This window comes from Falco naumanni, chromosome 7, assembly GCF_017639655.2.
Source record: "Falco naumanni isolate bFalNau1 chromosome 7, bFalNau1.pat, whole genome shotgun sequence".
Taxonomy (NCBI): Eukaryota; Metazoa; Chordata; class Aves; order Falconiformes; family Falconidae; genus Falco; species Falco naumanni.
In genome coordinates this window covers 52,087,689-52,100,354 of record NC_054060.1, presented here as the reverse complement: position 1 = coordinate 52,100,354, position 12,666 = coordinate 52,087,689, and the positions used below count along the sequence as shown (strand labels likewise).

General features: G+C 45.2%; 1 protein-coding gene across 3 annotated transcripts in view; it reads left to right on the top strand.

Annotated features, from left to right (window-relative positions):
* Positions 1–2,967: 2,967 nt before the first annotated feature.
* The window catches only part of PLEKHD1 (pleckstrin homology and coiled-coil domain containing D1), a 36,242-nt gene continuing 26,543 nt past the window's right edge, over positions 2,968–12,666 (top strand). For all 3 annotated transcript variants that reach the window (XM_040601334.1, XM_040601335.1, XM_040601336.1), the window contains exon 1: positions 2,968–9,817. In XM_040601334.1, the coding sequence (XP_040457268.1) occupies positions 9,669–9,817 (149 nt within the window). In that variant the 5' untranslated portion in view covers positions 2,968–9,668. The remainder of the gene's footprint in view (positions 9,818–12,666) is intronic.

Sequence of the window (12,666 nt, the reverse complement as noted above, 5' to 3'; positions counted from 1 at the left end):
GTAGGACCTTCATATGTGGATCAGTGTGTATTGATGAAGATGTGGCAGACGGCCTATTCACTGCTGACGTAACCTCTGGCATATTAATGTAAGAGGTGTCACTTCTGAGAGGTCTTGTCATCTTTTTTTTTTTTCTCCTGTCCTTCAGATCATGTTTCCAGTTTCTGGGGCAGCCACCAGAAATGGTAATACTCAATGGTTCACGAGGCCAAGTTACAGCAGTAGGTGAGGGATTTTAAATGAAAACATTGGCAACTTAAAATTGGCACAAAAATTCTGGTAAGAGTACTTTTCATTTTGGCATTAGGTTAAGTGATAGGTTTTCTATGATGGCGGGTGGTTTTTTTTCCCCTACCCATTTAGAACTAGCAACGGCATTTTTTTCTTGGCTGCCTCTTAACTCTGTTCAACTTTTATTTCAACTTCTGTAGATGAAACTGCAGAGCTTTTCGTTATGTGACAAAGAGAATATAAAATATTAAATGGTCAAGCCTTTCCAAATTGTTAGTTCCACATGGAGGATTATTTTCTTGAAGCAGAGTTTTTTAATCAGTTAAATAAAATGGTCCATTTTATCATAGCCCCTTTTTTACCTATCTCCCCATCTGTCACAGTAAATCCAAGCACTGCATGTAGTCAGGGCCATCTGGTATCATTTTCTACTCCTCAGGGGACCTTGGTGCAAACAGATTCCTCTTACTCTCTCTAGTAGCCATCTCTGCCTGTGTTTTCTACTGTGAGGTAGGTGGCAGCAGGTCTAGCAGGTAATGCTTTAACCAAGCGCCAGGCATGTCCCCCTTTCCTTCTGTATACCTCTAGGAAATCTATAATCTTCTCATCGGCTGTTTTTTCAGTTAATGATTTCTTAATGGGCAACAGGAGTTGGACTAAAGCTGTTTCTGTTGGTCCTGGTGTGTCCAGGTACTTCCCCTGCTGTTATAATTCTTTTGCTGTTCCTTGTGTAAAGAAGGGAAATACTTGTTTTTCAGCGCTCCATGACAGATGCAGAAGCTGCACTGACATTCACTTCAGTGAGGATGGCAGAGCTGTCACAGCAAGTTAGGAATTTTTGATAGTTGAGGCATGTCAGATGGCTAGGTGTTAAACACAGAAACCTGCTGTTGACTTCAAAGAACTGTTTCCAGGCGGATTGTGTTAAAGGATAATGTTATCCAAGAGACCCAGAAAAAGTACTGAGTTTGTTCAGGAACTAGTTCAGAGCCCTCAAGGAGCTTTTGACAGTAGCAGATGTGTCCCTGTGGTATCAGCTGTATGCAGAATGAAACAGGTGCTGTGGAATAAATGCTCCTCTCGCTCCCTTCCCGTTCTGTGCTGGGATTTGGGAAGAAGAGGAGGAAAGTGCATTTCTATTCTTTTGGGGATGGAAAGAGGAGAAGTGGTTGTGGTATAGTGGGGAAGTTTATGATGGATTTCAGATTCTTTATGATGAGGTTCAGATTACTGTTCACCTCAAACTTCTTTGAAAAATAAATAAAAAAAAAAATTTCTTACTGTCCTTTTACTACATTTCTTAGCAGCCCTGGCTTTCCAGGGAAAAACATTGCGTGGTCATTGCTGTTTACCTGACTCCAAGTATGGAACTGTAATTTTAATGTCTTTTTTCCAAACCATTTGTACACAAAATCATTCCATGAATGGCTGCCTTATAATTTTTCCACTTTAATTGTGAATGGTTAAAATAATGTTGCCGGTTTCAATTTGTTTTATTATATTAAATTTTTACTAGGTGCAGTGCTTTGGAGTTGGCTTGTCATTTACTGCATGGGGTTTTGTGACAGCTCTGACAGAGCGAAATGACAGTCTTAAATGGGATGCAAGCGGTGCAGACAGTACATTTTATTTTTACAAGTGTGTTTGCTGCTTTTCCTCATAATGTGTGAGCACCTCCTGGAAACCTCAAGTGTGAAACTGCATGTTGGGAGGCAGTCTAGCAGGTTGTTTTGGACATGGGTATGAATGAGTTTAGAGGTACAAACACAGAAATGGTTTGACAGCTCTGCTTGAGAGGGGCGTTTGATAATTTCTGTCTCCCACAGAGTGTTTAGGAGTTGGCATTGCACTGAAGCTATCTCTTCCCCCACCCTCAGGGAAACCTCTGAAGCTTAGGAGGCAGAGACCTCTTTGGAGTGCCATAGGGAAGTGATTGGCTCAAGATTGCTCCAGGCCACTGTTAAAAGGCTGGAGGATGGGACAAAGCTAAAATCAATTGAGAGCACAGGACGGAGTGAAAACAATTTCACTAGTCGGCCCCAAACCTAAAATGCAAACACAAAGTCCCTCCGTTCTTTTTGGAGAGTTGACAAAGTATCCTTTACCGTATGTATGTGCCTCTGTGTGATTTGGATTAAAAGTCAACTTTAAATATGCGTGCAAGGATGTGAAGAAAAACCTAACCTGCTTTTTGTTCTTGCAGTTATGGGGGAAAACTGCTGGTGAAATAATCTTTCTTGCCCCTGTTCTTAGTTGGTACGCTTGGTTTTGCTCCCATCTTCTCGCTGTTTTCAGGCACAAAGTCACAGCTCAACTTTTCTTGTGGCTGCCCGATGAATCCTACTGCTTACCTGTTCACAGCTCTTCGGTATTGCTCTGTCTTCACTAATTGGTTGTTTGTTTTTTTTTCTGGAAGGCAGCTTACCTTCTTCCTGCAGTGTATGATTAAATGAAAATTGGTGTTAAGCCGCACTAAGTTTTCTCTCTAATGCCAGTGGGGGTGGTAACTAAGTGGGAGTGAATTCTGTTCTTGCTGTGAAGAAAAATTGTACTCTCAGGGTCCTAAATTTCTCTGGAGGGGTTTTGTTTGCCTCTGACAATTTTGACTTACAAAGAATACTTGGAAATTAAATTTTAGTAGTGGTCTCCAAGAGGTGCTCCGGGAGGGAATATGAGGAGAGCTTTGAAAATTAGTTCTGTTTTCTTTTCTGTGCAATAATTTGCAGGACAGTTGTGGGGTTTTTTTTCCCCACTAAGACACTAGGCCATATTTTTAGGGTTTACAGATTTTATTAAAAGTTTCTCAGAAAAATCCAGTGAGTTGCGCTGTGCGCTGTGATTGTAGAAGGAGCAAACTTTTCATACAAAACACTGAATTATTTTTTTTAGAAGATGCAACTTCAAGAAGAATGGCCACAGTTAGACACTTTTCAGTAAAAATCTTAATTTACGAGACTTGATTGGGACTAGATTTAACACATAGGGCACAAACGAATGGATAAATTGAAGGAGCAAATGCTGTGCAAAAACCAGAAAAGTGCTTGTCTCTCACCAAAGCGTGTCCTGTTGTGTGTGTGCTTTTGGGGGTTTGCAGAGGAAAGTTATTACCACTGCAGTATCCTATGACTACTACCAGGATTTAGGGCAAGGATGAAAAGCAGAGTTGGAATCTGTGGAATAACTAGGAAGTTGACTCCCTGTCACAAGGCAGTCCCTAAGGAAGCACCTGGGTAGGCTTTTCAGATCTGTGTGTAGATCTGGGTTTTGCAAGCGGTGAAACTATCACTTGACCATACCAGATAAAGCTGTCAGTGGAGCCGTTCAGGGAGTGTTAATGCTCTAAAAGCAATCTTAAGAGAGTGAGGCAAGGCCTTAAGCAGCTTGCAGGTAGGTAGGTGAGGACTTGCCTTCACCTCCCTGATTTGAGGATGGCACCTGGTAGTGTGCTGGATTCTGTAGTGCGTGGTGGGAGGGCAGGAACTGAGTGCAGCTGTGAGCAGTGATTGCAGGGTGGTGGAGGCTGGAGGGGACCTCGAGATCATCTGGTCCAGTAACACCCTTACTAGGGCCACCTAGAACCAGTTGCCCAGGACTGCGTCCAGATGGTTTTTTTATATCTCCATGGTGGAAGACTCCGCAATCTCTCTGGGCAGCTTATGCCAGTGCTCAGTAACACTCGCAGTAAGTGTTCAGAGGGAATCTGTGTTTCAGTGCCTCTTGTCCTGTCACTGGGCATCACCAAAGAGTCTGACTTCATCCTCTGCATCCTCCTTTCAGGTGTTTGTATACATTGATGAGATCCCTCCTATAGCTGCTGACTTGACACAGTTTATATTCTTGCTTTCCATACTCTCCAGCTGCCCTGAAAGTGGGATTGGGTTTTAGACATAATGTTCTCAGAAAAGAGAAAAGGGAATGATGCTGCTACAGGGTGGGTGATGTATACATTCCCGAACTTCATCTATCTATTTAAGAGATAAGCTTGATGGTGACTATAAGCAATTCCATAAAGAAAAGGGTTTATGTAGATAGCAATTGCAGGAGAAAGACAGACTTACCTAAGATCCCGTGACGCAGCATTTCAGCTATTTCACTCAAGCAATATGCAATCTTCTCAGCTAATTGCTTGCTTTTGATGTCTCTTGTACCTCATGGGACTTGAGTGTTTAGGAAAAAGTGTAATCTCATTATGTTGGCTTAATCACAAGAGAATTTGATTGACGTAAAGTCAGTAGGAGAACTGAAACAAATGACAGGGTTGCTATTATGGCTAGTACAGGCAGATGCAGTGCAGTAAGGATGGGAAGCCGGTATTTTGCCAGATAGGTTCTTAGGGTTTTGGCAAGTAAAATTCAGTTTTAATGGTGAAGCATTATGCAGTATATTAGCATTTTTTTCATGTGTTTAATAAAAATGTCCCCTCGATAGCTGGAGGCTTAACCACTGCAGTCTGTAAATCCTTCAGGAGATGCGAGGAAGTGTTTTTGCCACATTTATGTTACAAGAGTTACCACCAAAAACTTGAATATTGAGAAGCTGTAGAGTTGCAGCTTTCGTGATGATGGCTGTAGAGCCTTCCTTCGTTTGTTAAAGAAAAAACCTGTTCATCAGCATTTTTGTCAGAGGTTCATTAGAGATGAGCACAGCAGCAAGAAGATACAAGCTGTCATCTATTGTTCCACTTTACAAATTAAGCCATTCTTCTATGGATCTGTGCAAGCCTTATCCAAGTACCCCTGCAGGCAGAATTGCACAGCATTCCACCCTCCTTATCACAGCACTTCTCCCTCTTGTCTGAGATGCTTAGAGATTAACAAACCCTTACGGTGGGGGGGGGGGGGGGGGGGTAAGAAAAATGCCTCATTCAGAAAACTTGTAGAGCTAATTAAAAGTAAGCTGTATCATGCTGACTGACCCCACAGCTATATAGTATTGAGAAAATTTACAACAGAGGTGAAATAAATAGAATGGGGGGAAAGGCTCGTTCTCTATCTGTGTGCCCATCCAGTGTCTGAAGTGGTAATTGCTTTATAATATATGATTGTTGTTAATTGGAATCTGGGAGTTAATGGGCTTCTGCAGTCTGAAGAAACACTTAAAATGAGGTACTTGTGGTTATAGTGGGCTGAAGAGAGCTGCTAAAATCTGCTTACAAGCCTTTAGTACTAATCTGAATGACTCTTACTGTAACACCTTAGTCAAGCTCTCGTTGCCTCTGGAGGGTGAAGCTATAAGCAGAACAAGTCCATGTTTTAGGACGGCAATGGATTTCCCATGTTCGGTTTTCTTTCTGACTGAGAAACTGAGGGATGACTGAAACTGAACAAAACTTCGTGCTCCTGGTGTCTGCTCCGTGCAGATGCTTCACGTGACCGTGATTTGGTGCACATGGAGGGCAAAGCAATGGGTCTGCCTGGGAGTTTTTCTGTGCTTGTCCCTGCAGCCTGGGCTTCATCAGTATGAAAGAGGCCTCGTGTACAAAGCCGTGTGGCAGCATGGCTTGCTGGAGGGTAAATGGGGATGGGGGAGGGAGGAGACAGCCCTCTTAGCCTGCTATATTTTGTGTTGTCACTGTCCTTCCTTGCCAGGCAGTTTCTCTTCCATCTGGCTGGTGGCCCTCCTGAACACAGAGTGTTTGCAGTAGAGCTGTCGTGGTCTCCTGCAGTGATAGATGGCACCAGCAGATCTTCGTGCCTCTATTTAGGTAGCCACTTGAGAATGCTGAGAGGAAGATGGTGAGAAGTATGTCTTGCTCCTGTTCTGTTCATATGCACAGCAGGAGCCTGATTTTGCCCTGATGGCTGTGAGCAGGGCCAGGAAAAGGAAATTCGGAGAGGAGCCTGCTGCAAATTAGAGCTGAGGAGTATAGCAGTGTATAGGTGAAGGGTGTGAAGAATATCACTGCTGTGGTCCCTGCGGTTTCCACTCCTGAATTAAGTCCTAATGATAGTGTCCTTACCTCCTTAAGGCTTTGCCTTCAATGTTCTTAATAATGGCAGGGATAAAGGGAGCACTGAATTTGTGTGCAAGAGCAATTATGGTCTCTGTGTGTATGCTGGGCATTTTATGGACTTTAGACTAAATAAAAACATGTTTTAGTGAAATCCCGTTTTTCTGGGTATGTATTTATTGCTTTAAAGTTGAGCCTATGGCTTCTTTCCCTCTTTTGACCAGAGGGAACAAAGTGGGTAAAAAAAAAAAAAAAAAGTGGACTGCAATCAATATGTAAACTTCCACAGTTGAGAAACACCTTGTGGAAAGTAGTCCTGCACCTAAGGCTGTTTTAGAAACTTGTAGTAAGAGTTTAGATGTACTAACTGGTGTTGGAACAGCTAAGGAGTGTGCTTCTCCATAGTGGGCAGCCATCAGGCCTGGGTCTCACCTGCTTCTTGCTGGACCGTTTTGTCAGATCTTGAAAGTGTTGATGGTGCTCCAGGTGTTTACCTGTGTTAATATGTAGAGGTATTACATTTCTCTCCTCCATTATTCTGGCAAGGAAACTAACAAATCCTTCTCTTTTGCAGGAGTTTGTTGGGGTTTTTTTTGCTGGCTGTCGTACCGAAACTACTGCGTGGGTGCATATATTCCTGTGATGTTCTGGATTTAGCAGTGTCATAGGTGAGGAACTGTGGCTGAGAGAACTCAAGTTACATGCTTAAGTCAGGCAGGGACTTTGCCAGGGATGGAAACTTCCTGGTGCACTGACCTTTGCTTCCACACCATTGTTACAAAGGCAACAACGCTCCTGCTATGCTCAGAATTAACAGGACAATGAGCAATGGGTGCTGACCCCCAGAATAAATGCTCTAAACCTTGTCTCTGATCTGTTTGCTACATTTGAGTGTTCAGGCACCATGGGTTGCAAAGGGCAAGGAGGTCATTAATGCTGAGCTGGCCTTTATGTAGCCCGTGCTACTCAATGTGGCGTGTGTATGTGTCTCATGGGTAGTCCTCGACTTGACTTTGATGTTTTCTGTGCAGAAAGCTTCCAGCAGAGCTGGCGAAGCCATCGTTGCTGACCTGTGTCACCTGATCAAACCATGTCCTTGGTAACCCTCTATTGCTGCTGGCACATTTGGGATTGAGTTGAATAATGTTGTAAAATGCTCTAGGAAAGGTAAACAGAGACACAGGTGGTGTGCATGCTAAGCAGCAAGCTTACCAGCTCTGAACATTGCAATAAAACCTTCTTGGGGAAAGATTTGTTCTTCCCTGCCCCTGTGCATAGGGGTGCAGCTGCCCTCCATGATGAGGAGTGCTCCCATGGCCACTGCACCCTCCCAACAGCCTCAGATCTGGGACTGGGATCGGGCCAGCTGGGGCTGCCTGAGTGGTGCAGCTGGTTAGGCAGCTGTCTCTAGCTTCAAACATCAAAAAAATGAGATATTGTTTCATCTGGACACCTCTAGGACAAGCAAAGGACTGAGTAGCCACAGCAAATTCTTTAGAGTGGGCAGCTCCAGGGGAGCTCTTGGTCTCTGCAAGATAAAACTAAGAAGCAAAGGATGAAAATCTGCTTTTCCTCACCACAGGTAACTACTATTAGATCTTTGCCTCTCTGGTGCAATAGCAGGGCCACTGAGTCATCCTTACACAGGAGCTCTGTGGCTTTTCACTGCACTCTGTAAATTCAGGTGATACTGTTGAGCTCAGAATCCTTTTTCCTCGTTGTGCAACATAATTCCAGGGAAACTTTTCCCTCTTCTGGTTATGAGTAGGGTTTTCTTCTCAATGCGGTGTGTGGCATGGTCAGTACAGCATTAATACTTCTCTGCAATGCAGTGCTGTATACAGGAGCTGGGGCTCAGGTGAGATGGTGGTAGTATCTGCTGCTCTCCCCTGTTCTCCACCCTCTCCCTTAATGTCACTCTGAGATGGGCTTTGATGCTGCTTGGGACGCATCCTGCCTGGGACCAAAAGGCCAGTCAAAGCCAGGTCCAGAGTGAAAGTGAGAGAGCACTGAGTTTGCTGACTCTCTTATCTAGCAATCAATTGTGACTTTTGTCAGGGGCCTGCATCTATAATTTCTTTAATATCAAGTGCAGCCTGGGAGCTTGAGGCAGGCTGTCTGCGTTTCCTCTGTTCGAGGTGCTTTGCAAGTGCCTGTGACCGTGTAAGGCCCAGTGAGCGTGTGTCCGGTGCTGGGATCCAGCCTCTGGCACGTCCCAGGCTTCTAATCTCCAGGAATGGGAAAGGACCATGTGTCTGCAGTGTCACTTCCGAGTAACTGCATTGGGAAGGGCTGACGCTGAGCAATTATAGCATCGAAATCAATACACACAGGACGGCACAGGTTAAAACAGGAGCAGATGCCTCATACAATGTATGTGTCTGTATTGGTGATGTGATACCCCAAAACTCCAGATGCTTTACCAGGGACAATACAGGCAGTTCTTCCCCAAATCTGAATCCTGGAGGGAAGGCACAATGCGGGAAGGAGCAATAAGATGCTAATGTCCTTTCCTGTGGGCATTACAGTAGACAGGGTTCTTTTGGAGGACTGTGTAGGGAGGAATGGTCTCAAGAGAGGAACAAGGACTTAGGGAACCAGAAAAAAAAGCTTGTTGTGGGACTGCTAAACAGGAGATGAACGGAGACTTGCCCGAACTGTGTGATATATTCCTGTCTCTGTGCTGTGGCCAAGAAGGAGCTTGTACCTAAGAGGCAAGGCAGAGGCTGTGCTTGCCACATCTCCAAGGTGCAGTAAGGCATGGAGGCAGGCAGAATGCGATCAGCCGTGGCCCTTTAAGGCTGAGCAAGGCGTGCAGCACGGACACTGCCCAGTGCAAACCCAGCAGCCCTGTGAACTCGGGTGGGCAGTGCCAGGCTGGCACAGCAAAAACCTCCTGATGGCAGAGGGGAACTAATTGAACTTGCTGGCTCCCACCCGCTCTGCTCCCCATTTTTGGGACAAATGAGAAGAGCCTGTCTCCAAGTGCAAGATTTTGGGGGTATGTGTCAGAGGGAGAGACGCTCTATGTTAAAACATCCATCTCACCCTGATTTGTGCCGGAGGTGCCGCAACGTTGAGTGAAATAACCTTCCAAGCTGGCTCTGGTGCAAAGATATTTTGGCTTATGTTATTGCTGGGAGCTTTCTCTCTGAGCTCTTTCTGCCTCTCTGTGTTCCTGATCTCTGGCTCTCTTCACTCTTTTTTTTTTTTTTTTTCCTTCCTTTTTTTTTCCTCCCTTGAGCTGGGATGTGTGCTGTCTGTAATGCATCAGGAAGTAATGTGCAACGAGGAAACTCTCATCATCTGTGCATCAGGGAGAGAATTATTGACTGAGTGCTGAGCAGTCAAGTTATTGATTCAAAATAGCCCAGTCTCTCCGTCTGCCGCTTGGAATGCCTGGTTACGTCCTTCTGGTTCATTGCATTTAATCGGATTCCCTGAGCTGCCACGCAGAGGGGGAGAGTTAGAACCAGGTCCATCTATCATGTTCGCTTCAAAATCCAGTTCTGTATCCCCTTCTCCATCCATGGAGCAGGCAGACTCAGATGCTCTGGACATCAGCACCAAAGTGCAGCTGTATGGCGTACTCTGGAAGAGACCCTTCGGGAGGCAGTCAGCCAAATGGTCCAGGAGGTAAGCCGCAGCGGGATGCTCAGGTGAAGTAAAAAGCCTAAGGGTGCTGGGGTAAGTTAGAGCCTGAGGGCTTGGATCTTCAAGTGCAGCTAGCCAGGCAGAGACTAGGGGTGAGACTTCAGGCAGAGCTTCCCTGCTGCGCTGAGTTCGCTTTACATACATGGCACCTCATTGTTCTTCTTTATCCCCTCAGACCCCCTGCTACATGTGCTTCAGGGTGGCCATAGGGACTAGCTGCCCCTCCTGGATAATTGCCTTACGATCATTTCATGAAAGAAGAAGAGTTGGCTCATATATTTGGCCCCTAAACTGCTTGAGTTTGTTCGTTAGTACTTGTTAAAGCTCTTTGAGCCCTACGGGTGTGAGATGGCTAGGCTGAACTGACTGCATGTGGGACTGCGTGTGTGCGTGTGTATGATCTGCAGGGAGTTGTGGACCAGCATCAGTACTGCTGTGCTGCCGGACAGTGATGGCACGCTTGGAACAGCAAATGCAGGCTCTCTTCCCTGGGGAGAAGGTGGCTCTGAATTCTCTCCCATCTGGTGCTAGGGAGTTGTAAGCTGCTGTGTGTTGTGTATCGGCAGCCAGGAAATTTGGGGCGGAAAAGCATCTGCTGTAACCTTTTACCAAGGATAGAAGTATACTCTGTAATGCTGAAGTAATGGGTCGTTTTGAGGTTTAAAGTTGTAGTTTCTTTATGTGAATCGCTGAATCTCACAGAAGAGTTTTCTGCTGGATGTCAAATGATGAGGCACGACTGTTTATGCATGGGTACTTGCACAGAAGCATGGTACAGCTCTTTTTCATCGCTCACTGGGGGATACGTGATCCAATGGATTAAGCCTTCCAGCGTTTCTGGATGGCAGATTAATGTCACTGCTGATAGAAATCATTGGCAAATGATTCAGCTAGAAGACTAGCAGCTGAGAAGCTTGCATTTTCACCCTACTACTGCCAGAGATATGTTTTGTGAGTCAGGATTTGTTGTCATGATCTATAAAAGGGTAGCAGCACTTACCCACCTTTACTAGTTTGATATCTGTAGGTGAAGAAGTCTGCCAGGAAAGCAAAGTGATATTGTTTTCTCCTTTAGCCTTCCACTGGGGAAAGGCACAAATGAGTCATAAACAAAAGGCAGCACAGGAAGCCTGAAAGTCAGTTTTGTAGCCTTTGTAGCACAGCGTGTCTCAAGGCTTTTTGGAAGAATAAATCAACTTGCACACAAGCAATGTCTGTTGGCTACCTCTGGTACTTCCCTTTTGTGGGTACCTTTTTGCTGCAGTCTGCAATGTAGACACAACACAACAAATTCATTTCTAACCCCAGTGTTCCTGGGTTTGCTATGTGTAGTAAACACAGTGCTGTCCAATTTAAACCCATGAAAGTGGCATGTCCTGAAAAATAGCTAAACGTTGCTTGGAAAGCAGTTTTGTTTGTAGCAATCTTTGACCTGTGTGCAGGTTTTATTATGTATTCCTCCATGGCCTCCCCCCTCAAAAAAACCTGTTACTACCTACTTAGCTCCCAAACTTTGATATTTAAATGAATTATGTCTGGAAATTCACGTGACTGTTACGGAAAAGAAGTGGACACAATAACGAAGGGGAAAGTAATTTGCATTGGAGTGGATTTTCTTAAAAGGCTTTCTGCTTCCTAATAAAAATTTCTTGCAGGCAAATGGCCCATCTCTGTGCTCTCTGTCATTATTTATTTAGTGCTGTTCTATTCCTAGAAGTCATCCCCATCTTCAGCAAGTGGTAAATATTTTAGTGATAGTAGGTGGGAAGAGCTGGGGAAGTGACTGTGGGGCAGGGATGATGTGGAAGGATAGCTGCAAGTGTGGCAGCTGAGGGTCCAGGGTGACCAGAGACAGGTCACTGGGAGGTGACCACAGGGAATCTGTAGGGTTTGGAAGGAAGGGATTTCTGGAGTAAAAAGACTGGAACAGAAGGAGTGGTAAGATATTTTTTTAATCCCAAGAGAGATTTGCTGTGAAGATTTTTCACATGCAAGATTTTTTTTGTCAATCATTATGGGGGGATAAGGAGCAATTCATCCATTCCCCCTCACCTACCTGCCATGTGCAGCAAGATGTAGCTGGTCAAGTGCATGAGTTTATGAAAAGATGTTTCCCAGTCCAGTTAAATTAAGAGAAATAACTGACTATTGCTAGATACAGTTGAGGATCTGATCTCTAAGCAATGTAGATTTTGTACTGAAGTCTTGAACTGGACCATAGTGTACTACTCCCTGTTCTGAGGAAAGCCTTTCCAAGCTACGGGAGAGAAACCAGCATGTAACAGGAGGGTTGATCACATCAGGCCATCAGACATGCAGATGGGTCTGCGTGGCTGTTAAGAGATTCAAAATAGTTACTGGCTTGGTCCCATTCATTTGGCTGTAGCAACAGTGCTGCTGGGGACACTGAGAAAAAAAAGCAAGTGTTTAAGGGAGGGATGGAGGCTGGCTGGATAATGGATCTAGATAAAAAATCCAGGCACGGTGCTTTGGTGATTGAAATCCCAGGTTTGGGGATTTCTCAGCAGTCGAGGTTTTGCGGGGAGCAGAGGGATGGCATAGCCTTGTTTTAGTCAGGGCTGGCATCTGATGGCAGCTGTGAGAACAGCAAGACTTGCCACGAGGCAGCTGTCTGGAGCACTTTCAGCCCTTTGCCCTGCCCGCGCCATGGTCTGTCCTGCAGCCGCAGCATTTGTGCGCTGTGCTGACCGAGGGTGGGCTAGGGGCTGCTGGCACTGGACCAGCATGGATGGACCTGTCAGGGCTGGCGTCTGAGCATGCTGCCTCATAGAGCTTGATTTTTGAAATGCCATTAGCAGCATCCTAGCTCC